Source organism: Nematolebias whitei, chromosome 14, assembly GCF_014905685.2.
Source record: "Nematolebias whitei isolate Nwh7 chromosome 14, NemWhi1, whole genome shotgun sequence".
NCBI lineage: Eukaryota > Metazoa > Chordata > Actinopteri > Cyprinodontiformes > Rivulidae > Nematolebias > Nematolebias whitei.
The window spans coordinates 41335944-41363101 of NC_056511.1; the positions used below are offsets into that span (position 1 = coordinate 41335944).

Below are 27158 nucleotides of genomic sequence, written 5' to 3' on the forward strand. Positions count from 1 at the left end.
TTGAGCCATATCGCCCACCCCTAGAGGTACCTCTGTGTTGCTCGCTCGCCAGTTTAGCGAGCTTAGTGCGGGCAGTGTTGACTGGGGGGGCTGATTATAAACGTATATGCATGGTTAGGAGGATGCTTGAGTAGAGCGCTACGTCTGTATTTTTAATTTTTAACTCTTTATTTATACAGGTAGTCTCAATGAGCCACGAGAACTCATTTTCAAGAGAGACCTGTTTAGGGAGCAGATGGGGGTTAAGAGCCACGAGAACTCATTTTCAAGAGAGACCTGTTTAGGGAGCAGATGGGGGTTAAGGGCCTTGCTCATGGGCCCAGAGTGGGGCGAATGAGGGTGGGGGCAGGTGTGGGTGCTTCACCTACCCCACCCACATTTTTTATGTTGTCTGTACCGGGGCTTGAACCGGCAATCTTCCGATCACAGGCCCACCTTCTCTAACCTCTGCGCCACCACTCCCCAGTATCATCTTAGCTTAGCAGTAACTGTGACTCTGTAAGACGCTGCAGGTGTAAGAGACGCTGTGTGTTCAGGTGCATTAAAGTTGAAATGTCTTTAAAACCCCAACATCTTATTGTCCTCAAGCTTCATGAGAAACATCATTTAGATGAGTAGTGTTGAACACAAGTTAAAAAAAAAAAGTCCAGTAGTGATTTTTTTTATTTCTCTATGAACAAAAATAGTGCCGACCTGACTCTCTGTATTAAAGTTTATTAAAGTTAAAAAGTCTTTAAAACCCACAGCTGAATTTACACAAACTTGGTGAGAAACATGTTTTAAAGGAAGTCTAGGTGAAATGTTGCTTTTTTTGTACACTGGTGTACACGTTTTAACTCCGTCTTGTCGAAGCTCCAAAATTCACATTTGAAACTCGTGCCTTCGTGTAAAAAGTTGTTTTTCTCTGCAAAAAGAAGCTGAAAACTTGTTTACGGATTTTTATATTAAAAGCTTTGTGTGAAAAATGCTAAAGAGCTCAAACCACACCGAGCGTCCGCTATTTTGAGAACCAAAGAGAGACGGCCCATGTCACGTCAAGGGGCCTCCCTCCCATTTTTCTTAGAGACATTCTGCTTGCTCCCTCACTATCCATACTTCGGTTCAGTCTTATACTGCCATGTGGTGGTTGAAAAAAGGTACTACATGCAAAACAAATTAAACATTTCTTCTTAAATTTGACAATAATTACTAATTATTGTCAAATTTCAAACAGTATTATCGTTTATTGCAATAATTTCTGAGACAATCGTCCAGCAAAATTTGTTATTGTGACATGACAGGCCTAACGTAGATTGACCCTCTGATAACCGTTGCTTTGTTTGATTACTGTTCCAGATATGCTGACCAAAGAGCCCCCTTGGTGTGATGGGTCCAACTGCTTTGAATGTGCTGCAAAGTTTGGTGTTACAACTCGGAAGCATCACTGGTTAGTACACGTGACTTTTTCCATAAGAACTTGATGTATGTGTGATAAACATTAGCGGTCCATGTGTTTGTGCTGAACGCTCATGTGTGTTAATTGTTTACAGTAACCATGAATATTCACACAAATTACTTATTTTATCTTGAGGAGTGCACTCATATATTCTAATCAATACTATTCAGTTTTGGAGTTTATCCAAGTGTGTGTGGCCTGTAGGACACATTTAATTTCCAGTTAGATGGATTAGACAGAACAATAAGACTTCTTTCATGTTTATTCTAAAGTCAGCTGTTAACAAATCGACCTGCTACTTTAGAGGGGCTGACTGAGAGAGCATGTAGCTCACTGACCCTCTTTGCTTAGGCAATAGCCAACAAAAAAGCCACCTTACATGAAAGCCACTTGAGGTCCGCCAGCGTCAGAGGCTCGAACGGAGGGTGGCACAGAGCTTCGAGAACCAAGGGCAGATCCCAACCTGGTGCCCGTGGAGCCATCGGCGGGTGCAACCTACGGGGACCACGCAGAAGAAGGGAGACTAGATTATGGCTCCCCACCATACAGCCATCAATGCCTGCGTGATTAGATGATATTGCTGCTACATAAACTTTAAGCGTCGAAGGAGAGCGACCCTTACCAAGGAGAGATTGGAGAAACTCCAGAATGGTGGGTACTGTACAGGAGACTGGATCCTCATTGTGATCAGAACACCATTGGGAAAACAGACGCCACCTATTTTTGTACTGCTGATGAGTAGAGAGTGCCCTGGAGCCCAGGATGGTGCATCTGATGGGGCTCGAAACTCCAGTCAGCTGCTGTCTTGGACTTGCAGTGGCCACAGCCTCAACCGAAGACATTGAGGATTGGGGTGCTATATCAGTCCCCCAAACTGAGACAGCAAGTCCCTCCTGGTCAGAAGACACCATGGGATGCCCTGACATAGACTGCATAGCAGTGGGAACTATGGTAGTGCTGGCCAATACGGAGACACCAGCAGCATCCTGTGGCCCTCCTCGAGGACTCTCTGAAGGGTTGGCCAAATTAGAGAAAGGGGTGGGAAGGCATATAGGAGGACCTTTGGCCAAGGATGAGCCAATGCATCCTCGCCCAGCGCACCTGACACCCCCGTAAGGAAGTACCATAGGGGACACTGAGTCGACTCTTCTGTCGCAAAAAGGTCTACCTCTGCCTGATCAAAACGGTCCCAAATCATCAGCACTATGTCGCTGTGGAGGGACTACTCTCCCAGAGCAGACCCCTTGCGGGAGAGAAAATCTGCAACCTGATTGTGTCGCCCTGGTAAGTGCCACCCACAGGGTGGACAGGCGAGGACAGGCCCATTCCAGGAGCTCTCTGGACGCTCTCAGAAGTTGTCCTGACCTGGTGCCCCCTTGGTGGTTGATATGGTAGACAGCAGAGGTGTTGTTTGACCAAACAAGAACATGCCCTCCCTTCCAGGTGGGGCAGAAAATACCCGAGTGCCAAATGCACTGCATGCAGCTCCAGCACATTTATATGCGTAGAGCGGTCCTTTTGACCCAAGCGGCCTCTGTGTTGCCACACAGTGCCCCATCCCTTGGAGCTGGCATCTATCATGACCAGTTCTCTGCGACACACTACCACTCCCATGGGGACACCCCTGGACAAATAATCTTTGTCCCTCCATGGAGTCGGGGCATGAAGACATGACCATGTCACTGCAAGCTTGTGATGCCTGTGCAGCCTGGCATCCAAGCAAAAGCTGATGAGCCACCTCTGCATGGGGCGAAGTGACAACAGGCCTAAGGGCACCACCCGAGTGACTGACGTCAGGTTGCCGAGTAGCTGCAAGAAGGCAAGGTAGGGGAGCTGCCTGCCCAGCCTGAACCGACTGACCAGCTGGAGTATGCCGGCCACCCTTTGAGCGGATGGGCGAGCTCTCGTGGAGGGTGAATCCAGAACCACCCTAAGAAAGGTGATCATCTGGGAAGGGATCAGGCAACTCTTTTCCAGGTTGACATTGAGGCCCAACTGGGTCACATGAGCGAGCAGGCGGTTCGTGTCACAAAAGGCACAGGCCTGAGATGGGGCGCAGAGAAGCCATTCATCTAAGTATGGCAGAACCTTCACTCCGTAGGCCTGCAGAGGAGAGAGGGCTGCCTTCACGCACTGAGTGAACACCCTCGGGGAGAGAGGGAGCCCGAATGGGAGTACCCGGAACTGATATTGGTGACCCCGATGGGCAAACCTGAGAAAATGGCGATATTCTGCCACAATAGGCACATGAAAATATGCATCTTTCAGGTCTATAGACATGAACCATTCTCCCCTCGTGACAGCTTGAAGGACTTCTGCTGTCGTGAACATGTGAAAGTGCAGCTCCCTTAAGTACTAGTTGAGTCCTCTCAGATCTAAAATGGGATGAAACCCACCCATCCTTTTTTGCACAAGAAAGTAAGTCGAGTAATAAACTCTGGGTTGTTGTAGAGGGTCTACTGCCTCGATTGCACCCTTGGCCAGGAGAGCGGAAAGTTCATAGTCTAGTGCTTGTGCTTTCACCAAGTCTGCGATTACAGTCATCTTGACCCAGAGTGAGATGTGAGGCCGCTGTCGGAACTGTAGCCGGTAACCATGGGTCAGAGTGGCAACCACCCATTGGTCCACGGCGTGAGCAGCCCAGTAACTGAGCTGCTGGTGGGAAAAATATCCGACGGTCGGCCTGGTGGTATTACCGTCTCCCTCGACGGCCCCTAGGGGCCATGGAGGGGGGGGGGGGCAGTGGCAGTGGCCAGAGTCCCTTGTCTGAGCCTGCCCAGCTGGTTGATGGACCGACTCACGAAAGCTCTTGTTGGGTCTCTGCTGAATCGCACAAGGTTAAAAAACACCCGCCCGATTATGACCCTGAGGCAGCGGCCGAATGCTGGGGTCAGCCGACGGGCACCTTGGTTGCCAAGGAGGTGGAGGGGGCATCGCCCTGCTAAGGCTCGAAAGCTGCTGCCTTGTCTGTTGTGCCTGGACGGTCCTTTCTAGGGCTTCGAAGGCAGCCGAACCGAACAACTCCCCGGCACCACCGGGACATTACGGAGGGTTCTAAGACATGGCTCGGTCAATGTTGACTGCGCCAACCAAACCTGTCGGCGATCCTGGACCAAGAAGGCCATCATGCGCCCAAGTTTTCTCGTCATCAGTGCAAAGGCCTGAAGCGCTGCATCGCTAAAGCACATTGCTGCTGTCGCACCACTAGTCCCCTGAAGGGACATGGAGAGGGCAAGCATGAGGTACGCCATAGAATTGCCGAGGCGGCCAGCACGCGTTCCGGCGTAATAAGCTCTGCAGAGGAATTCATCAGTGATGCGACACTGAGCTTGTGGGCACCGAACATCACTGCGCAGAGCCTCCTCTGGTGACACAATGAGCAAGGCAACAGCAGGTTCGATCGTAGGCATGCGAGCCAAGCCCGCTACAGCTGGCTCATGCATAACCGCCAACATTCGGCAATCTGTGGAGAGGTGCGCAAAGGCTTTTGGGTCCCGCCAGCCACCATGCAACTCCCTGACTTGGCTCGCCTCTTCCTAGGAGGAGCCACAGAGACTGTGGCCTCAGACCGGCGCTTCGAGCGCCTAGGTGGAGCCTCCTGCCCAGAAGGCGGGAGGTCACTGCCGAGCTCAGGGCGAAATGGGGCCAGCCGAGCCACCTTCACAGCACGAGGCATAAAGCTACAGTTCATGCAGGGGTTCTCTGACAGGGCCTCCACCAGATGGTCATGTCCAAGACAGGCAGGACACAGGTCATGACCGTCATCTGCCTGAAGCACGGCCCCACAATCTGTGCAGCAGTGAGAGCCGTCCATGCTCATTACTTAAGGCAGTTTACTCAAGTAAAAAAACTGCAACTCAGCAAAGGGGCTGGTACCGCCAGATATGTCTAGGATACTGGGCGAAAACAAGGATGAAAGGATAGGCCGAGAATTGGTAGAGGGGACGCGTACGCTTGCCGTCACCAATTAACAAGGCAAAGAAACTCAGACAGGCTAATGTCGCTAGCTCGGCTGGTAAAAGAGGACAATTGGGAGAGGGGGCGTGAACGCTTGCCTTCACCAATTAAGAAAACAAGGCCAGAACGTAGGGAGGCTAGTACCACTAGCTCGGTCCAACCGTGTATGAGGTTAGTGAAAATGATTGGAAGAGGGTGCGCTAACGCTAGCTTTCACCAAAGAAAAACACGGCCAGAGCGTAGGGCGGCTAGTACCGCTAGCTCAGTCCAACTGTGTACGAGGTTGGTGAAAATGACTGGAGAGAGGGTGTGCAAATGCTAGCCTTCACCAAAGAAAACAAGGCCAGAAACTCAGCTGGCTACGTAATTAAATTTCGGAGCACAGTCGAACCGACCACGTGGTTGGAGGTCTCCAGCAAATGGGAGCGGAGTGAATGCTACCGCTAACCAATGGCGAAATATAAGTAAAAAACGCTACTCACCGATGTTGAATCACACACCTAGTAGTCATTAACAAACTTGGGAGCACAGTCCAACTGACCACGTGGTTAGAGGCCTCCAACAAACGGGAGCGGAGCGGAGCGGAGCGAACGCTACCACTAGCCAATGGCGAAATATAAGTGAAAAACACTACTTACCGGTGTTGAATCACACACATAGTAGTCAGACGCTGTAAGTTGGGAGTTGGGCGGAAACCGCCGTAGATCCCAACTAACATCAGAAATAACTTTGAACAAGGTTAAACTGTTGCAGCCCCTAGGAGGGTGAACACGCTACTCCCGCCAACGGGCAGTCGGGCCTCCGACGACAGTGAAAAGTTCAAAAATCCAAAGGGCTGAAGCCCTGAATTGAACCGTGCGCGAGAAGAAAAAAGGAGCAGAGCTGCGGATGGCGTCAGGCTATATAGTCTCTGACTGGTCATCCGTGTCACACCTGTGACTCCGTTGGTATGATTACTTGAACAGCGCATGCGCGAAGGGAAAATTCAGTGCTTTCAGCACCACCCTCTGGCGGTCAGGAGGGATGAAATAGAACTTAATACACCATACCACTTTATTTATAAAGCACTTAAAACAGCGACAAGGCCAACCAAAGTGCTGTACAGACAGAACAACAGGTAACACACAGAGCAAAATACAATACACATACATCATCACTAGACAAAGTGTACACTTTTCAGCACTCCAGCTCTAAGGTCAAGGTCAAGGTAGCAAATCAAGGTCAAATGTTATACAAGGTCTTTGCTTGTCTGGACCATGTTATAGATTGCTGTATAATAGTTGTGGACAGGCATATGCGTTACATCCATCCATCCATTATGTTTTACCCACTTCCTTTTTGGGTTGTGGGGGTCACTCGTGCCCATATCCAGCCATCACTGTGTGAGAGGCTGGGGACATCCTGGACAGGTCTCCAGTCCATCACAGGGACACACAGAGACAAACAAGACAAACAACCATTCACTCTCTCACTCACACCTAGAGACAATTTAGAGTTACCAATCAGCCTAACATGCATGTTTTTGGTCTGTGGGAGGAAACCAGAGTACCCGGAGAAAACCCACGCATGCACGGAGAGAACATGCAAACTCCACCCAGAAAGGCCCCTGGACTGGGATTTGAACCGGGGACCTGCTTGCTGAGAGGCAGCAGCTCTACCAATTACCCCACCGTGCTGCCCTATGTGTTATATGATTTTTTTACAATACAAAACCATGACCCTTGTAGTAAATCAGTTTGTGTAATGTTGTCAGTCTGTCTTAACTTTCCGATCGCCTTCTAATTCCCTTCTTTATCGTCTACAGCCGTCATTGTGGGCGCCTGCTGTGCCACAGGTGCTCTCTAAAGGAGATGCCCATCATCAAGTTCGATTTGAACAAACCTGTGAGAGTCTGTGAAATCTGCTTTGATGTACTAACTCTGGGCGGGGTGTCTTAATGCTACGATCAACATCTGTTTTACCCTGCTCTGCTCGGACCAGGCCCAACTTGGCACAACTACACAGGAACACCTGAAGAAGGGACGTGAGAAGCGGGAGTTACTCTAAGGATCATCATCTTTATACTATTCCAGTCTATGAAAAACTATTAATCTAGACATTTAAAGATAGAAAGTGGAACGTTGTCTTTTTGTTTGTTTCTATTGAGGAGTCTTATTGCCGATGTAAGCAACTCTCCAACTGGGTGGCGCTGGACGGGGTGTCTGTTTCTGAAGATCAGTGATGTTTGTGAAGATTAGCTCCTGTTATCATGAGCAGGGAGCTGTTATGAGATTTCAGTCCAACTCTAATCGCCTGTAAAAGGATTTTTTTGTGTGTTGAGTTCTTTCATTATCCACAGGATTCATCCAAAAAATGTAAACAAATTTAGCTGCAAACCGAATCATTTCATTTCTGTCCGTCCTGTAACTGCTGTCAACCAGGAACGTAGTAAAACTGGAAAATGTTCAGCTGTTTGACTCGGTTACGTACAATCTGTTGTTATTCCCACGTGGCTCACTCCTGTGTGGTTGTGGTTGGATATGATGAATTTAAAGGGAACTAACTGGTTTCTAGGAACAAAAACAGACTTATTTCAATAACTCTTAAGACATATCAACTTATCGTACAAGAGAAATATGGCACAGTTGGAACGAGATCAAATCAGTTTGACTTTCTTTGTAGTGAATGTGAAAACTTCCAATGAAATGTGACCCGAGAGCCCGGGTTATCAGAACAAATCCAACAATCCTCAGTTACAGAACGCCTCTTCTGCCTATGTATGTCCTTTTGTAACTTTGTTTTGGTTGTACGTCCTAAAACCTGTCGCCACATTCCATTTATTTGACCTCTCACGAGGTCCTCTTCGGTGGTTAGCCCCCTGAAACGTTGCCTCATGTCTTCATCGTGACCCCTCACATTAACGCGTGTTGATTTTTAAGCCTAACAGGTGCACTTTATGGAGATCACGTGACATTTCTGATGGGTGGTGAGAATATGGACTAAGCAGAGGGCAGAAGCTCTTGAAGTATTGTTAAATTGTACAGATACGTGTGATATTTTTGACCACTACGACCATTTTGTACTTAAATGCAGTTTGTGCTTGTCGTTGTGACAAACCTAAATCTTGCCTCTGTTGATCTTTTATGCACATTTAATCTTTTATGCACACTGTATTGTTTCTGTATGCTCAGATATCTAGGCTGTCTCTCCCTGATGCATTTTAGAAAGCAGGAGGACAACTTTACATAAAGCTCATGGAAAAACAAATGCGTTGTTTCTTGATTTTCACTCGTCTCAAACTGGTTCACTGAGTTGGCGTTAGGCCTGTCACAGTAAACAAATCCATTAATTGCATGATAAATGAAAATTATCGACATCATTTTCATTTATCGGCTTAATCAAAGCTCCAGGATTAACGGTTGAAACCCGTGCCTTCGTGTAAAAAGTTGTTTTTCTCTGCATAAAGAAGCTGAGAACTTGTTTACTGATTTTTTTTTTATTTTTATTAAAAGCTTTGTATGAAAACTGCTATGCTAAAGAGCTCAAACCACATTGGAACGTCCACCATTTTGAGAACCGGAGAAACGGGACACGCTGCTCGCTCCCTCGCTATCCATCTTTCAGTTCAAACAGTCTTATACTGACATCTGGTGGCTGAAAAAAGGTACTACATGCAAAACAAACATTCTTAAATTTGTCAATAATTACTAATTATTACTAATTAACTATTGTCAATAATTACTAATTATTGTCAAATTTCAAACAATATCGTTTATCACAATAATTTCTGAGACAATCGCCCAGCAAAATGTGTTACGACAGGCCTATTTGGCGTTCTTGTGGTTTTCATATTTTTTTAAAATAAAATTCAGCAATGGTTTGGTCCCATTTTGTTCTGGACTGGTTCAAAGGTTACTGTTCTCCCACAATGCACGAGTCCGCCTGTGCAGGGCAGCCGTCGTATTTCTGCAGGTTGGGGTCTTCCTCTGCTGTAGCCGAGTCTTTAACGCACACGCACTGAACGCTGCTGGAAGCTGCAGAGAAGAGCCTCCGTGGCACACCTGTCCAGTCTCTGGTCACGCCACCGCTGCAAGAAAGAGTTCAGCAGATCAGCTGAAGCTTCTCCAGAGTGTCGTGTGGTTGTGTCCATACCTCTTCGAGGAGCACCAGACTCTGCCCCCTCTGCCAGCGCTCCACTCCGAGTTGCAGGGTGGGAATCGGACCTTCTCGGCATCAGACTGGGCTTTCAGGCGCCGTCCTTCATCTAGTAATCTCTCCACGTTCAGCAAGGTGTCTGTGGGCTGCCCAGTTTCATTATAGAACCGACCGATTAACAGCCCTGAAATTCAATGCAAGGTTGTGATTTAAGGAAAAGAAGCGGTTTAAAAAAAAAACATTTGCATGGATGCTCAGTCATCCAGAACATGGCAAATCTGAAGATAAACGGGTCCAAATAATGTTTTTATTGTTTTATGTAAAGATGTTTTAGAGGAGCTTTCTCAGTTCAAACTAAATGTGGAGTTCTAAGCGTTGAAGCTGCTGGACAGAGAAGATGTTCGAAGGAGTGAAGGTGGCATGGTGCAACATTTACAAATCCCAGTTTAAACAGAAAAAATGTGACCATTTAAGAAGGACCATCACACAATGTTCGTAGCAGTAAGACAAATCAGTATTCCAGATTTTAATCTTCAACAAATCTCGTTTCCATTCCTGTAATGGCAGCAGTAATGTGAAGAACCACGCCGAGATATGAAGACACGTTTTTCTGGGAACATCCTCACAGTTGTGTTCAGACATTACAAAGACATGGCTGAAAGGATGTTTCAGGAAATTCAAACGACGCTGAAGTATTATAAACATGTTTATAAAATATGTGTTTAAACACCTGCATCATGAAGGACCACGCTCACCCAGCGCACACTTTTTGCCCCGCTCCCCTCAGGAAGGAGGTTGAGGAGCATTAAGTGTAGAACCACTAGACTGAGGAACAGCTTCTACCCTGAGGCTGTTAGACTCATGAATCTTTAACCAAAATAATTACTGGGAAAAATCACATGTTGCTGCTGATCTGTTTCATGTTGCTGCTGATCTGTTTCATGTTGCTGCTGATCGGTTTCATGTGTTCATTCATACTCTTCTGCTCACACAGACTCACGTTCGTGCTGCTGTTCGACGTAATGTTTTATGTTATGAGTGCTTAGTGTATATTTAGCTGATGTTTTTCTTAGTTCGTATCTTAGATCTTATTATTATTTTACATTTTATTGTTGGATGTAATTGGGACCCTGTGTACATAATCTTGTTCCACCACATGTACCACATGAGATGCGAATGACAAATCTCTCTGACTCTGATGCTGTGGTCTCAGTAAAAATGTATTAAATATATATATTTTTAAATGAATACTATATTACGAAGTAACGGAAGTTGAATTGTCCCCATTTATTTTGGAATGTTGGGATTTCACGACTTGGAAACAAACAAAACGTGAAGTTCATACAGAACATTTCCTAATTTCTGTGTGCGCAAATGAATAAAAGTCAAAGAATAATTTGGGTAGAGAAAATATTTTGATGAACAAATTAAAGACAATCTACGGTAATTGTAAATCTAGTGATTACTTTCTGCAACTCATTGTCATTAGAAGCTCTTTGTTTTAATCAAACTATGTTCAAGTTGTTAAGGAAAGCTTGGAGACGTGTGGTGCTGTCAAGTGGCTGAAAATGGTTTTGTTAATGAACTTACGTGCAAGCAGTGTTGCGTAAAGTACCTCGAAGTGATACATCAGTGAAAGTACAAGTATCTTACCATAAAATTACTTTGGTAAACATTAAAATCTCCTTTAAAAATTATTACTTGAGTAAAAGTCCTAAAGTATCTGACATTTAATGTACATAAGTATCAAAAGTAAATTTCTCATATAAATGTACTTAAATTAAGAGTATTAAGTAAAAGTGAATGGTTAGAATTTCCAAAACAACGTTTATTGGGTGCAATATCCAATGACAAAAAAATTGGAAAGTTTGAATTGAACAATGGATTAATCTTTAAAAAGTCTGATTCTTTTGAAGTATTCAAACTTTATTAACCTTTATTAACAAAGTTGTTAGAAAGCCCACATTGTGTAGTTGGCTCCTTTACTGAGCTAGGTTCTGGTTGGTTACGGCTTGTTTCTTTCCAAATTTAATAGCTCCTATGGTCTTGAACGCACCGTGGCTGTTATGACGCTAGTGAACGCACCGCTCTGTGTAAAGTGCAGAGCTCAGTTGTTTTTTTCTCTCCCAACATGGATGGAGCCTTGTTGTCCAAGCTTGTTTGCAATTTACTGCAGAAGAAACACGGCAAACAAATCCCCCTAAACTGGATATCTGTCTCTGTGTTCTTTAATGGGAAGACTAGTGGCCCGACAACTGGGTTTGTGAGTAGACGGGGCAGCGTGAAGGCACGGACTGGGAGAACAAACAGGCATTGCCCAATCAGATTTCTTCTAATTTCATATTGTAGGAACGAGTAACTTTAAGGGAAATGTATCGGAGTAAAAGTACACATTTTATTGAGGAAATGTAGTGGAGTAAAAGTGAAAGTCGCTAGAAATGTAAACAACGAAGAAAAGATATGACAAAATTCTACTTGAGTACAGTAACAAAGTATTTGTACAACACTGTTTGCAAGTGATTGGAGATTTATACCAACAACAAACAGCCTGTGTTGTACTGAAGGATTGCATTACAAATGGCGTGTCAAAATATACTGTAGGGTCAACGCAGAGCTATAATTACCCACCAACACTTATGTACTGTCTCTGATAGAAGGCCAGCCAGTCAAAAAGTGCAACCGCCTGCAGAGGGGACAGACTGGAGACATCGTCTGTGAGACCCTGATCCGAGAAGTCCCCAGTGATGAAAGCCAGAGATGCATCCCTGCCTGGAAACATCAACACATCCATTGTTCAGTAACATGATTACATCACTGCAGATCATGATGGAAGTGGAATCAATGGTTTTACATGATTCTGGCTGGTTATGTACTTCACGAGAAATGGATCACCTGCCATAAAGTGATAAGCACCAGTGGGGCCATAATGTTTGCGCCCCTTGCTCACGTCAAACACCCGTCCCAGTACGGCCAGGTAAAGGCCCCTGCTGCCCTGCTCTCCGTCGTACTGGGCCAGCTCACCTCTGCTCAGGAGGCGCGGCCCCGCTCCCGGTTCAAACCAGTCTCGAGGAACGAACAGCACCGCTAATAACGCGGATAAACACGCCGCCAACGCGTAGCTTAGCATGTTGTGCACAGCTCGAATGATACGTCACCTAGTGCCATTCATAAACATTTCTTTAAGCTGAATAAACAATGACGAAGCAGGTGCTTCCGGGAAGACGAACTTCAACAGTCGGTCGCGACCGAGCCGACTCAATGTACTGACTCGTTTGACGAACGACGAGTCAGCTTCTCTGAACGTTTCATTAGAACAACACGTAAGCTAGTGTCGTGCTAAAATGTTCCCTTGTGTAAACCAAAGGAAGTACATTTCAAGTGACTTATTTTTACTAAACAACTGGTGCAAGACAAAAGTGATAAAATGCCACTTGGTTTGTAGTTGTTTTGCAATTACCGGTATGTATTATGTAACTAAAATGTAACAACAAAGCAAATTTGTGTGACATTTTGACTTGTACTTAATCTGTATTAGTAGTCATAAAAATACTTTCTTGAAGTACGCTTTCCAAAAAGGAGGACGTTTTTATTGACGGGGTGAACGACACTGTCAGAGTCGAATGGTTTGGATCCCGGAAACCAGTTTGAATGCTCACCACCAGCCACTGCGCATGCGCAGTCAAACGTTTCGGCGCAGTCTGACGTACGGTGCGTGAATGCGGCAGTAGAGCAGCACGGCAGAAGAATTGTGGCTGTCGGTGGACGTTAGAGGTCTGTGTTCAGACCAGGACGGACACCAGCAGGGCCGCAGGGATCTTCAGGGGGAGCCCCAGGTGTGTGAAACAATCATGGGGAACTCGGAGAGCGGCTGTGGTGGCGGAAGCGGCGACGAGGACGACATAGAAACGGAGAGCCCCGGCTTCGCGGAAGACTACCCGGCCTCTGCGGCCGCTGGCGGCTGTGTCGTGGGCGGCGGAGGCACCGGCGGTTCTGGCAGAAGCGGAAGGGGATCGAATAACCTGCCCGCACCCACCGGTGGACCACCCGGACCCGGTGTCCTCTTGGAGCAAGTGAAACTAAGAGAAGCGGCAGCTCGTATTAGCCTCTCCGGGGCAGCCATTCGAGAGTCGGTGCTGTCCGGGAACGAGGGCGCCCTGATGCGGTGGCTGGAGGACCGGGTGAACCGAGGAGAGGGGACCGTCAACGTGGAGCAGTTCTGCGAGATGTTGGAGAGCAGAGACGCCTCCAGGGATGAGTGTGAAGAGGTACACACGCAGGGAGAAGCCCACCTGGCAACCCTGCTGTCATTCAGAAGTCATTTCAGCGTTTTCTGTGAAAGTGTACCTGTTAGCTGCGTCACACCCAGTTCTAATGACTGATCAGCAGATTACACGGCTGAGGGTTATAAATGAATGGAGCCGTGTTATCTGTAGAGTTGAGCAAGGCCAGTGAGCTGTCATAATGCAACCTGCTGTTCAGCTGTGGCCTCCTCGTTGCTTTGTTTCCTGGTGAAGGACAGGTGTGAACGATGGCTGCAGTTTGTGTAAATGTGGAGTCTTTCTGCACCTTTTTAAAAAGAGCATTTAGTGCACAGGAACTGTCTACCTTTCTCATGCTAAAAAGTTACACAGCTACAGTAACTCACGTGTTTATATTATGTAGTGGACAGGCGACATGACTAGACGGTACTGGGCAGATTGATTATTTCATGATCTAAGAGTCTGTCTGTGTACCCTGTCTCAGGCCTTTGGACAGTTTGATGCAGAGGGGGATGGCGTGGTGGACATAGAGAGCATGATGATTGCTCTTAAGAGCTCCAATGGAGCTAATCTTCAGGGAGAGCTGAGTCATGTGATAAGACAGCTGCAGGCCTGCTCTCTAACACCAGGTAGGATTGGAGATTTGTCTATCTGCACTTATCAGCCCAAGATTATATGGATATGTGCTCATGACTCGGCTGTAACCTTGTTTTATTTACTTGAATTGCTTTTTTTTTTCTCCTCCCCCCCCTCCCCCCCTACAGGTTTTGTTGACATATTCTCCAGAAGCAAAGACCGTTTAGGAGCACATGCCTCTAAGATTCTTAAATTCTTGCACAGAAATCGTATCCCCAGCAGTGCCATTCCTTTCCCCATTTTAGAGGGCTACAGCAGTATCTGCACCATGAGGTCCAGCGTGGTCCAGGACTTCTTGGAATTCCTTTTGCAGAAGGAGAATGGTGAGAACCTGAAACATAACGTTTTAACGTTTTTTGCCAAACGGATGTTTAGGAATGCGTCTTGTTTACTGATGCACAACTTGGCAACGCTCATCCGAGTCGGTCTCTTTCAGATTTAGATATCCACTACAGAGCAGAGCTGGACCGTGATCCGGATGTAGACCGGGTGAAGGTGGTTACCCAGTGCTACAGCACAATAGAGGCTTCCTCCAATGTTGCCGACGTCTACAAGATGACAAATGGGGAAACAGCATCTTTCTGGCAGTCGGACGGCAGCGCACGCTCACACTGGATAAGGTCATAAGGACCGCGCAGCTGACGAGCAAGTCCATGCCGTCCGTAAATCATTGAGCCACATTTTTTATTATGGTTTTCCATCTTTCTTCTTTTCTCAGACTAAAGATGAAGCCCGATGTTGTTTTGAGACGTCTGGCCGTCGCTGTGGCGGCCAATGACCACAGCTACATGCCTCAGCTGGTCTCGGTGTCTGTGGGGAAAAGCCGACGCTCGCTGCAAGAGATCAGAGACATTCGCATCCCCAGCAATGTCACGGGCTATGTAGTGCTGTTGGAGAACGCCAACATCACCCACCCATGTGAGTCGTTCCGCCATTCTCTATATATTGAATGGGTCCTTCCTTCCACTGGTGCACTTGGAGAAGTTTTCTTTGTCATCAGTCTGAAACAAACCATGGCGTTGATTCCCTGTAGAGATAAACCTTGAGTTCATTCAAGGTGTTTCAGTACATTTTTACATCTAACTAAAACCTGCAGAGCTTCAGTCCAACTTGTTAAAAACTGTTTTCCATATTTATCCATGTAAAAGTCTCATTGAGATTTAAAAATGAGCCCCTTTTTCCAATAAAGAACTGCTAGGCAGCAAATTGTACAACAAATACACAACAGAGCAGTTAAACTACGACAGGTGAACAAGTAAACGACTGAGCCAAACTCAGCAACAACAACATTACCATACCAATTTATCTCTAAAGCACTTAAAATACAACAAGCAGTCGTCCGAAGTGCTGTACAACATTAAAAACAAACAAAAAACAGTAAAACAATAAAAACATCTAAATATACATAAAGAAAAATAATCAGAACATCATAAGTAAAAGAGTACAACATTAAGACACAGATGCTGACTCACTCTAGGTTAAAGTCCAATGAAAAAAAGGTGTTTTAAAACGGGTTTTAAAAACAGAAGGTGACGGGGCCTGCCCGACCTCCAGCGGCAGCTCATTCCACAATTTAGGAGCCAGAGCTGAAAAGGCTCCGTCTCCTCTGGATTTATAAAAGGTTTTCAGGACTGCTAAAAGCATCTGGTCAGAGGATCTAAGAGCACGTGATGGTATGTAAGAGTGAAGCAGTTCAGACAAATAAGAGGGACTAAGACCGTTCAAAGACTTAAAAACAAACAGTAGAACTTTAAAATGAATTCGAAACTGGACAGGAAGCCAGTGAAGGGACATCAGAACTGGAGTGACCGCTGGCCTGGAGATGAGTGTAGACCTCAGAGTCCTGGCCTGACGGTGTTGATCTTCTGTGCTGGTCCATCCTTTTGGCCAGTGGCTGTTTAGTTTCCCTGATGTAAGACTGATCACCCTCCTGACACTGAACAGCATACACAACATTACTCTGTTTGTGCCGGGGGACTGGATCTTTGGGATGAACCAGTCTTTGCCGTAATGTATTTTGGGGTTTAAAAGCCACTGGGACGTTATGTTTAGAAAATAAACGTCTCAGTTTCTCTGATACCCCCTCAACATATGGAATGACCACTGGTCTGGGTTCCAAAAGGATGGCCCAGCACAGAAGATCAACATCATCAGGCCAGGACTCTGCGGTCTACACTCATCTCCAGGCCAGAGGTCACTCTTTCAGGGATGAAGATGTTCACATCCTGGACAGAGAGGAACGATGGTTTGAGAGAGGAGTAAAGGAGGCCATCTTTGTGAAAAGTACTCGTCCATCATTAAACAGGGGTGGAGGCCTACGTGTTCAACTGTCCCCCTCTTACAATGCTGTTATTGCTAGTATCACTCAACCCCCTGTGAATAGCAAGTGACCATCATAGCACTAACTATCAATTGTTAGGCTGATGGTCCTTCTTGAGCATGTGATCAGCTGGTTTTGGTTGTCAGCAGCAAACTGGTTGATCCACCCTGAGAAGGTGCTATTTAAGAGACTGAGCTGAATACAGCACCTCAGACTGAAGAAGTCTTCTGGGGAAAAAACAAACCCAAAAATTTAAATGTCATCTGGACAGTTTCTTCTTGGAAGATTCAAGAGATGGAAATATTTTACATTTCACATATCATCTTGAGGGCCAGATGAGATGTCAACGAGGGCCACATTTGGCCCCCGGGCCGTGAGTTTAACACATATACAGCATTTTCCAGACATGTCTAAAATCTTTTCTTTTTAAAACCTGATAAAAATCAGAATGACTGAAGGTTTTTTTGTTTTGTTTTGCCACCTTGAAGGAAACAAAACATCAGCATTTTGGAGTGGAACATTTTCTTTTGGTGTCAATTATTAATTCAGTTTATTTCTAAAGCACCAAGTCACAACAGAAGTCGTCTCAGGGCACTGAACAGAAATGTTCACATATAAAACTAATAACTTAACGTTATTTATCTGAGGAGCAGCTTTGAGTTCAACTCCATCACAGAACTCTCATCTTGAGCGAGCATGAAGGCGACAGTGGAAAGGAAAAACTCCCTGATGAGGAAGAACCAGGCTCAGGACAAGCGGCCATCTGCTTCGACGAGTTTATTACCCTTGTTCTCGTGTTTTTCGGTATATTTTCTTATTAGTTTGTGTTTACAATGTTTCTGAAGGTTGCGTCAGGCTTATAATGGGTTATTATTAGACGGGGTTTGATTTGTGTATGTCTTAGAAAATTAACTTCTATTTTATGGTCTGTCCTTGGTGTATTCCATCACTGAGCTAACCACGTTATCTCCTCAACAAATCCCAGATGTTCAAATAAACATTAAGCGCTGCCTGAGCGACGGCTGCGACACACGGATTCATGGTCTGAAGACGCTGGGCTATCAGATCACCAAGAGTAAAGAGGTGTCTGTTTCGGATGCGTCGGCCATCTGGTACCTGTCTCTGCTCACCTCTTTGGTCACCACGTCCATGGAGACGAACCCTGCTCTGGCTCAGAAGGTCCTTGAGAGCACGCAGTAAGACGTTGGGATTTTTCATATTGGAATGGGCAGCAAGTGCAGCTGTATTTGTTGTTGCCTTTATGGTTATGAAGTTGCCATTCAAGAAGTTTCAGGAGTTATCCCTCTGAGGTCAAACTTTATTTATTTATTGAGTTTGAGGTTTGTTTGTGCTGTTTTCCTCCTAGGAAAGCCTTACAGCATATGCCTCCGCTGTCTCTAACTCCATCATCCACCGAGTTCCCAAAGTTTTTCTCTGTGAGCATCCTGGAGGAGGTGGACGGATTTCTTCTCAGGATAGCAGAGTAAGCTGGCATCACTGTTATATTCTAACATCGGCACATAAATAGCGGACAGAGTGAACTGAAAGTAAAGACTGAGCGCTGTTAAAACACCATTTTCCAAGTCGTGTGGTTTTTCTGCACATTTTTCTTCCGATGACTGAAGTTGTGTTGCAATAACGATCATTAATTTTGAAAGGCAGTTCTGCCTAAATGTTAAATTAATTGGTTTTTATTACAATTGGGTAAAAATAGCATTTACATTAACAGTATAAATAAAAATAACTGAATAAGGAGTAGGCTGAAGCCAACGCTTATCGCTGCCAAATAAATAAAAAAAAAGCAGCATAATAATCATCAAGACAGAACTAAAATAGACTCTGTAAATATTTAAGACTTCAGAGCCTTCACATAAACCCAAATACTTATTTCTTAGTATTCCACTCATGTTAGGAACGATTAATGTTTACCAGTTGTAGGTAACATTTTGAACGACCTAATGTGGAGAAAAGGAGTTTACAACGGACGGCACGATGAGTTGACGGCTCGTCTGAAGATGAACAAGACCAAAGGGATTATCGTTTTATTTTAGCGGCTCCGATCTTCAAAACTTCTTAAGTATTCGTGAGATCTTTGTTTTATAGAGCTTTACATCGTCATCAAGTTCACATTACAGTTATTTGCATTAAAAAAGTCGATTATTTGCACGTATTCACAGCAGCTAGCTGTAGCGCCGCCTCAGCGTTATCAAATGTAAAAAACAATCGTGTAATATTAAATCAATTGCGTTGAAATCCAGTTTAGATGTTGGTTTGCTTGGACCATATTGATGAACATAAAACAGCTATGGTGATCTGAGCAGACCAGTTTGGAGAGCGTACTGCTGCCATCTTGAATCAAGCCCAATCTTTGAAACATGATAGCTGTGTTTGAAAAAAAGTTACTTTGTCAGTTCTGTCAGATGAAAACTTTATTTAAAATGGAGGTCGTTCAAAAACAATCTACTACAGGTAATGCGTTAACTGTTCGTCAACTTTTTACACAGCCTATCAAAATGTCTGAAATATAGTTTGAATACATATATACTGTTCACTGTTAAAAATGTGGCATAAAAATTAAAAGCCATGAGTTTTTTTTAAATTGTCCTTGAAAGATTATACAACTTTACGGTTGATGCTAGGGCTGAACGATTTTGGGAAATTTTTCTAATTGCGATATATATTTTTTACCTCAATATTGCAATTGCGATTTAATGTGCAATTATTTTTCAGCGTCTTCTTCTCATGTGTTTTTCAATTAACACAAGCAATAAATCAATCGGTTTCAGTTGCAAAAACAGTTTTCAGCTCCGCTGCAACTCTTTCTGCATTTTTCTGTGTAGCTCCAGTTTAGCAACTTGGCTAAAATGTGTGCAGGAGGGCGTTCTGTACCGCTTATCCACTGGTTTACCAAAGCTGTAAACCCAGACTTGGTCACTATATTAATGTGCATCATGTCTTTCGCTATGAACTCCGTTACTGCTCGAGTTATTTCCACATGCCTTTTCAAATTATGTTCATACGGAGTAACGCCTTGGAACAGTTCGGTCAGTGATCCCTGTCGGCTGCTACTTTACTTACTTGAAGTTGAAGCGCTGGTCGTTGGCGTTCTAGCCATGCAACTATCATAAATGGCTTTGTGGTGTTTTTTAAGTGTTGATAAAGATTTGTGGTGTTACCTCGAGAGGCAGCGACAGCAGCAAGGCACGTCCTGCACAACACGTCGTTGTGCAGCGTCTTTTTTCATAGCCAAAATAATTCCAAACAACTCTTTGGTACCAAACTTTCAGATGTGTCGGCTTCTGTCGAGCCTGACGCCATTGTGCAACTGGTTCAAACGCAGAGTTGACTTCTCCCACTCCCTGCTCTGCTTTGCTCCTCGCAAGTGACGTAACCAGATCACGTGATCAGTCAAATCGCAGCCTTTGCGATTGGAAAATCTCATTTTATCGTATTGCGGTATTATTGCAACTGCAATTAATTGTTCAGCCCTAGTTGGTACAAACAGTGCACACATTTTACTAAGCTGCTTTCAGTCTGCATGATAGCCTTAGCTTTATATTATGTTAGAAAAGTTAGCCTATCTTATAGAACGGATAAGTCCAGATTTGATGATGATTACTTTGCCCGCTCTTTCATGTAATATAATCAGTAGCTTTGTATCATTATGTTTGTTTTACTTTTGTTCAGCTGCTGTGTGAGTCCTGATGCAGAAATGACCCTCCTAGCCTTCGCCCTGGCCAGAGGCAGCGTGTCCAAAATTCTCCAGGCCCTATCCTGCATTAGTGATCATTTACAGACAAAGTATAGGGCCTCCTCCCTCATCGTCTCCATGGCTGCCGTTAGGCTGCGACTTCTCTATCGTAACGGTAGGTAGAGCCCTTCTCCTTCACTCATTCGCATTTGAAACTAAAGATCTGGGGCCTTGTAGAAAAAAGCTTGTATGGATTTCTTGCTGGAACAAATCTTAAATTGAGAGAACTGCACAAGCACAAACAAACCCTGGTGCATGAAATGGTGCCTACGCTTAAATACAAGCACATTTACTTTGTGCATCACGATCATGGAAATGAGCGCACATGCAGCAACACCAGACACGCCCCCATTTAAATATGCAAATAGATACAAATATGCCTTTCGTGTGTGATTCCCCATCCTGTACAATCACAAATCATGTCTACATCTGTCAGGTGGAAGCAGATCGTATCGAACTCGACAAGTAGTTATAGTTTATGTGCAAAATCAGACTCTAGTTTGTGATGTAGACGCCACTTACGTGGATTACACACAAAATACTGATGCAAATTTATGCAGGATTGTGTAAGGGGAAGAGGCTGAGGCTCATCAGAGGTTAGGAATGATGTGTTTATTGACTTCATTACTGTGAACACAGAGGGTTAGGATGAATTACCGGTAAATTAAGCTAGTTTAACCAACAAAAAAACAGGAAGTTCCTCACTTAAACTACTGACTAGTAATAATGTGAAGAAGACGAGAGTTTTTTTTTTACCCACAACAATGCACATAAGGGGGTTGATATTAGAACAAATAAGTTTACTCACAAAGAAGCCCCCATCAGCGTGTAGTTTGTTCCCAACCAGCTGTCCATTCGAATGATTGAACCAGGTGCTGACTCGGGTCACCTCGCCACGTTGTTGGGTATGTTGCATGTCGCACATAATTTGTACACTGATCAAACGAAGGTGCTTCCTCTTAACATAAATGTACTCGTCCTGTGATGATGCTTGTACAGCAATGTGTGTGCAGCTGATGGCACCTATTGCATTAGGAAAACTGGTTGTGCAAATTGGGCTTTAATGTTGACTTATGGATACAGCTGACTTGACTCTGCTCAGGGTCAACTGGTTCTGTGTCAATGGGTCTGTTAGCCCCCACTGAAAAGTTCCTGTTGCTAGGAACCACAATGTAAAGTCAGGGCTGTTTTGCTCTTTGCCATGTCCACTGGCCCCATCTCTGAGCACTAAAGGGGGAGTGGTGGCGCAGAGGTTAGAGAAGGTGGGCCTGTGATCGGAAGATCGCCGGTTCAAGCCCACATCAAAAATGTGGGTGGGGTAGGTGAAGCACCCACACCTGCCCCCACCCCCATTCGCCCCACCCTGGGCCCATGAGCAAGGCCCTTAACCCCCATCTGCTCCCTAAACAGGTCTCTCTTGAAACTGAGTTCTCGTGGCTCAACGAGACTACCTGTATAAATAAAGGGTAAATGAAAGCAGGTGGTGAGCCACTCATCATGGGCCAGAAAATCCATTGTTTGTAAATACTCACCTTCTGCATCATTTGCAGTAGCTTCTAATGTGCTTGAAGCAGGGGTTCATTTGATCCGGATCCTGCCGGAACAAGATCCGGAAACTCCCTTATTTTGGCAGGCTCTGTTCCGGCAACTGTTTGCTTGGATCCGGCAACTCAAATCTCCGCCCCTAAAAGTCCAAAGTCATCGTGCATTTTTATTTTGGTTTATTTATTAAAGATACAACGAGAGGAGACGTTGCTCTTAGCCCAGTGGACCCAGTCTGTGGAGTGGATGTTCCAGCCACAGCACGCGCGGCGCACCAGTCCGCTCGCACGCTCCTTACGAGGAGCAGGAGAGGAGCCTCTGGAGGAGGGGGTTGAGAACGGAGGGATAGATGGTCACATTTACACATGGAGGTGTTAAAGTGCCTGTGACATGCATATCCTACAAATACAAAGAGTGGATGAAAACATCTTAATATTTAGGAATTTTGGCACAATACACAGGATTTTACCCATTTTTTCCTCTCTTGCTCTCAATGAAGATGGACGCTCTCTTTCCCTCTCCTGCCTCCCCTCCTGCTTTTACTGTTCTTTGTTTTGTGAACCTTTTTCCGATCTGCGTTTTGCATACCTTCCAAATTGTAAACTATGGATTTGTTCAGCTGGTCTCTCAAAACAATTGATCAAATTTTCTCACAAGAAGACAGAATGAAGGGGAGCCCTCCTACCTTGGAAACATAATTGGATTTATGATGACTAGATTATGCTGTTTAGAGTTGGTGGAAATCTGGATTGTCGAAAAATTCGGAAATGTCAGCAACTGTTTAAGCTTTCTGGAATGTGTGTGCGGGGCTTGGCAACACTCAGACTGTGCGCGAACTATCTGTGACCGTGCAAACTATCTGAGCAGGCAGGACTGTGGAACTTTGTGGCTGTGTTTACGGACGGTTGGAAGGAATAGATCTTGAAGAAGTTGTAAACCTGACTTTAGCGTAGGTAATCACAATTCTGCTGTTTGGAGTCGCCATGAGATGTACCAACAAGACTGTAAAAGGCAGATGCAGAAATTAAAGAGCTTGGCCAGACCCAAAACAATGTAGTTGATATCTATATCTGGCTCTGGCCTTCAGTTTCTCCTTGTTATGGAAACAAGAAGCTCTGATCTTCGAGAGAACATCTGTGGACCCTTATCAGACCAGCTGAGAGACACTGTAGCATCTTTATCAGGGCTATGGAAACTATCTGGACGTGTTCATGGACAATCTCACCATTTTGTCGCCCCCACCTCCCTGCAAAATGCATTATGTCTATGTTGCTTGCTGAGGTAGATTTTTTGCTACTTTACACTGTGCCCTGTGTCAAGAACATGGTGTGAGTGATCTTCTTTAATACCTGGTCTCCTCATGTTTTCTTCTTCTTTTCTTGTCGAAGTGGTAAGGGGAGCGCTCATTGGGAGCTGCTGCCCCGGTACACTTCCGTTTATCCTTCAGACAGCTGTACGGAACAAAGTTTCGCTGTAATTAACTGTACAATGACAATAAAGTTGATTCTGATTCTGATTTTGTCAGATAACTGGCATATTTTCCTTTGACCTTGGCACAGCTAAACTGAAACAGGAAGTGACATCAAAGGGGAACTCCATGGTCTTTGTTTATTGAAACAGTATTTTTGAACCCTAACTCTTCTTCGCCTCTCTGATAGTGATGTAGTAATGCTCTGTTCACATGCAAGCATTCCCCTTTGTCATCACTTCCTGTTACTGCACACAAGAATATCTCAACAGCCATTCATCTCAGCGGTGTCATTTTTGTTTTTTGCACTCTATTTTTAATGTTATCTTTTCAATAATACATTCATCTTTATAATGAAAATTTGATGTCGCATGCACTTTAAAGGTATTTTCTGCGTAACTTTGCACGTTTAGTGCACCTCTAGTCTGTACAAACCTTTTTTCTGTAGTGTGTACAATAATTGCTTTCACGTCATACCCTCTTAGTTTCTCCACCTGATGAATAACTGTAGAAACCTGCGTACATCAGCTGTGAAGTTGCTATGGGGCTGTGCACATTTCCTCGGTCATTTCATCATTGGTACATTTGACATTTCGCTCCCTTTATATATGAAGCTCTCAAAGAGGGAAAGGTTTTATTGTACAATACAGAACATCATGAGTTAACCAGCCTTGTCTATAACTGCTCGGTCTGACTGACAGTTAATCTGCAGCTCTGAGGCCACATGCGGCTCTTTGGTCCTTAGTCTGTGGCTCCTTGAAGCTTTGACCAAACATACGTAATGCAAAATGTAAACTCATTGGTTTTTATACCCACAGTAAACAGTAATGGCAAGTTTTAGCAGTTTTTCTGCAAATGTTTAAAGGAAATTATTAAAACAAGGAGAAAATAATGTTGCTTAGCTTTAGCTATTTTATTTATCCAATTTCTGGCCTTACAGTTGGATCTTTCTCTCAAATCCACTAGAAATTATTTGGAATACTTTTAGGACAAGCTGCCTAGAAGAAATATGGTGAATAATTGATGAGTGGGTGGGTGGATGGATGGATTTTTTTTTGTCCTTGTCGCTCTTGGCAAAGGCGGACGCTTTTTCCTCCTTCTCCTGCTTTTGCTCTTTGCCCTGTGAACCTTTTGGAGCCTCTCGTTACATATCGTCCAAATTGAAATTGAAACTTATGGATCTGGTCAGCTGGTCTCTCAACGAAATTGATCAAATTTTCTCAACGAGAAGACGGGGTGAAGGAGAGCCCTTCTGCCCTGACGGGACACTTGCAGCTCGATACATGACGGATTCCTGGGGACAGTGGAAGATTATGTGTCTGTCCATATTGTTAGTTGAGGACGCTGAAGATGTGTACATAATTGGATTTATGATAACAGGATTTCTGCTTTTTGGAGTTGGTGGTTACCTGGCATATCGACAAATTCGGAAAACATTGGCAGTTGTCCTGGCCATTGTTAAGCTGCCCGGCCTGTGTGAAGAAATGTGCCATGCTGTCAACACTCAGATTCAAATGCTGTGTGAGCTGAGCCGTAAGCTGAATGTGATTCTTGCTGAGAATTGCAGGCTACTTGCATCTCCTGAATCTAGCTGGCGTGAAGGAATAGATCTGGGAGACGTTGTAAGCTCGACTCAGCATATGTGACCACAAATTTGGCTGTTTGGAGTTGCCATTGGAGTTGCCATTATCCTGCTGGAAGCCAGGAACATGGCCATCAGGTCTGGAAACTCACAGGAGCTGATAAGGACAAGGGAAGAGCTGGTTGCTGGTATTAAGAGGGCCATGGCTACATATGCACAGAGGATCCAGGGTCAATTCACCTCACAAGACCCACAGAGCATGTGGAGGGGCAGTAAGTGTATAACAGATTATAAAGGCAGAAGTGAGCGATGCCTTAGAGACCCGTCACTACCTGGTGCCCTCAACAAGTTCTATGCACGCTTTGAAGAACCCATCAGACCACCCAGCACCAGACTCACCTCACCACCGGAAGAGGAGTTTCTCAGCGTGACCTTAGCTGAAGTAAGGAGTACTTTCAGGAGGATTAATCATCACAAAGCAGCTGGCCCAGACCACATCCCTGGGAAGGTGCTAAAAGACTGTGGGGGTGATATTTGGACATTGTTCATGGACTACTTCCCTCAAATTCACCGCCTTCGCTGCCCCCCTCCCCCCATGCAATAACCTAGGTAGATATGAAAGTTCCGGTGGCTGTGTCGCTCACTTCGGTGGCCTGTGCTGTGATCCCCAACCTCACCCACTCCACATTCATATGTCTTTGTCACCGGTATGTTGCTTTTTCTTGTGCTGAGGTTTTTTTACAACCTCACACTGTGTCCCATTAAGGACACGGTGTGAGATATAAATTTTTTTTATACCTCCTCTTTCCTCCTGTCTTTCCTTTTCCTTATCTAAATGAAAAGGGCAGCGCTTCCCACAAGGCTGCAGCCTCAGGCATCCCCGTCTACCCATGTTTGTTTTCTTTGAACGGCTGTACTGAAATGTAATTTTGTTGTGCTTCTGTGCAGTGACCGTACAGGTTGATTCTGATGGATGGATGGATGGATGGATTGATCTAATTAAAGTTAACGTAAATTAAAATTTAGTTTTTAAATTAAAATTTTAATAAGTCACATTTACATATCCAACAAAATAGCTTAATATTTAGACATTCTTTAAATGTATGCTTTATTACTTTAAAGTGGGATACATATTTATTTTTATTTTTATAAAATTAAAAGCAAGACTCGTAAACCTGCAAAGTTCAAGGTTTAAAAAATCTGGTGTAAAATTTGTATGAAATATGTTTTTTTTTTTTTCACCTTGATTACATGAATGTGGTCTTTTCTTAAGCCCTAAAATGTAAATTTATTAATCAGTGTTGAAATTCATTATTTAATTTTAGTTTTATAAACTCAGCTCCACTGGCTGGAAACAAAACCTCTTCATTTGAAGTGGCCCATGAGCCACCAGTTGATAATCACCATTGTAGCAGATTTTGCGGCTCTAGACAGATTTGTTTATTAAGTGAAGGGTAGAAATGGCTGTTTTGATGTAAAAGGTTTCAGACCTCTGTTATCAGATAAGTGAGAGCTCCAACTCATTACAGGAAAACCCCTTCAGCTTCACCTGCAGGCCTGTGATGTAAAGAGTAAAGAGGAGAAATCAGGACCGGAGAACATGCTCACAGAGTCTTCCACTGGAGACGGTACGACTCAGATTCACCACAGCCGACCTGTGAGTGTCTGCACAGCAAGGCATGCTGGTACATCTTACCTTATGTTTGTATTTTTCCAGGTTTCCTTACAGAAAGCGGGAGGAAGAAAGCCAGTGTCATCCTGTCGACAGAAGATCAGAGCAATTTCCAGATCACTCAGATGAAGATCAAAGTGAGACGCCACAAATCGGATCCAAATTTATCTGATTTATTCGATAACTCTGGTATTTGTTAATGAGACTTTTTTTTTGCTTTATGTGACAAGGTGCGAAAAGGAGCCATTGGAGTAAAATGTGGCTTGGTGTTTGCTTACATGGAGGAAGAAGCTTTTGATGCAGAAAAACATTTCAAAAGGTTCAAAAAGTACGACGCCTGGACCTACAAGGACTACAAAGAGTTTGTACAAGACAGGTAAGGATTCTTTTATAGTTTATTTC

General features: G+C 44.6%; 3 protein-coding genes across 3 annotated transcripts in view; 2 read left to right on the forward strand and 1 right to left on the reverse strand.

Annotated features, from left to right (window-relative positions):
* Nucleotides 1–7695, forward strand: part of ankfy1 (ankyrin repeat and FYVE domain containing 1) — a 36112-nt gene extending 28417 nt beyond the window's left edge. Inside the window, exons 24-25 of the mRNA XM_037687589.1 lie at nucleotides 1336–1426; nucleotides 7197–7695. Of these exons, the coding sequence (XP_037543517.1) occupies nucleotides 1336–1426; nucleotides 7197–7329 (224 nt within the window). The 3' untranslated portion in view covers nucleotides 7330–7695. The remainder of the gene's footprint in view (nucleotides 1–1335; nucleotides 1427–7196) is intronic.
* A 1517-nt stretch (nucleotides 7696–9212) lies between these two features.
* Nucleotides 9213–12777, reverse strand: LOC119420205 (neuferricin). Its single transcript, XM_037687590.1, has 4 exons — nucleotides 12419–12777; nucleotides 12155–12295; nucleotides 9524–9710; nucleotides 9213–9458 (listed from the first exon to the last, which is right to left on the reverse strand). Exons 1-4 carry the CDS (start codon nucleotides 12651–12653, stop codon nucleotides 9284–9286), a joined length of 738 nt encoding a protein of 245 aa, XP_037543518.1. The 5' UTR covers nucleotides 12654–12777; the 3' UTR covers nucleotides 9213–9283.
* Nucleotides 12778–13232: 455 nt separating this feature from the next.
* Nucleotides 13233–27158, forward strand: part of zzef1 (zinc finger, ZZ-type with EF hand domain 1) — a 52734-nt gene continuing 38808 nt past the window's right edge. The window contains exons 1-11 of the mRNA XM_037688127.1: nucleotides 13233–13791; nucleotides 14270–14414; nucleotides 14550–14744; nucleotides 14858–15041; nucleotides 15140–15339; nucleotides 17727–17937; nucleotides 18108–18224; nucleotides 20429–20607; nucleotides 26614–26712; nucleotides 26802–26893; nucleotides 26987–27132. Of these exons, the coding sequence (XP_037544055.1) occupies nucleotides 13375–13791; nucleotides 14270–14414; nucleotides 14550–14744; nucleotides 14858–15041; nucleotides 15140–15339; nucleotides 17727–17937; nucleotides 18108–18224; nucleotides 20429–20607; nucleotides 26614–26712; nucleotides 26802–26893; nucleotides 26987–27132 (1985 nt within the window). The 5' untranslated portion in view covers nucleotides 13233–13374. The remainder of the gene's footprint in view (nucleotides 13792–14269; nucleotides 14415–14549; nucleotides 14745–14857; nucleotides 15042–15139; nucleotides 15340–17726; nucleotides 17938–18107; nucleotides 18225–20428; nucleotides 20608–26613; nucleotides 26713–26801; nucleotides 26894–26986; nucleotides 27133–27158) is intronic.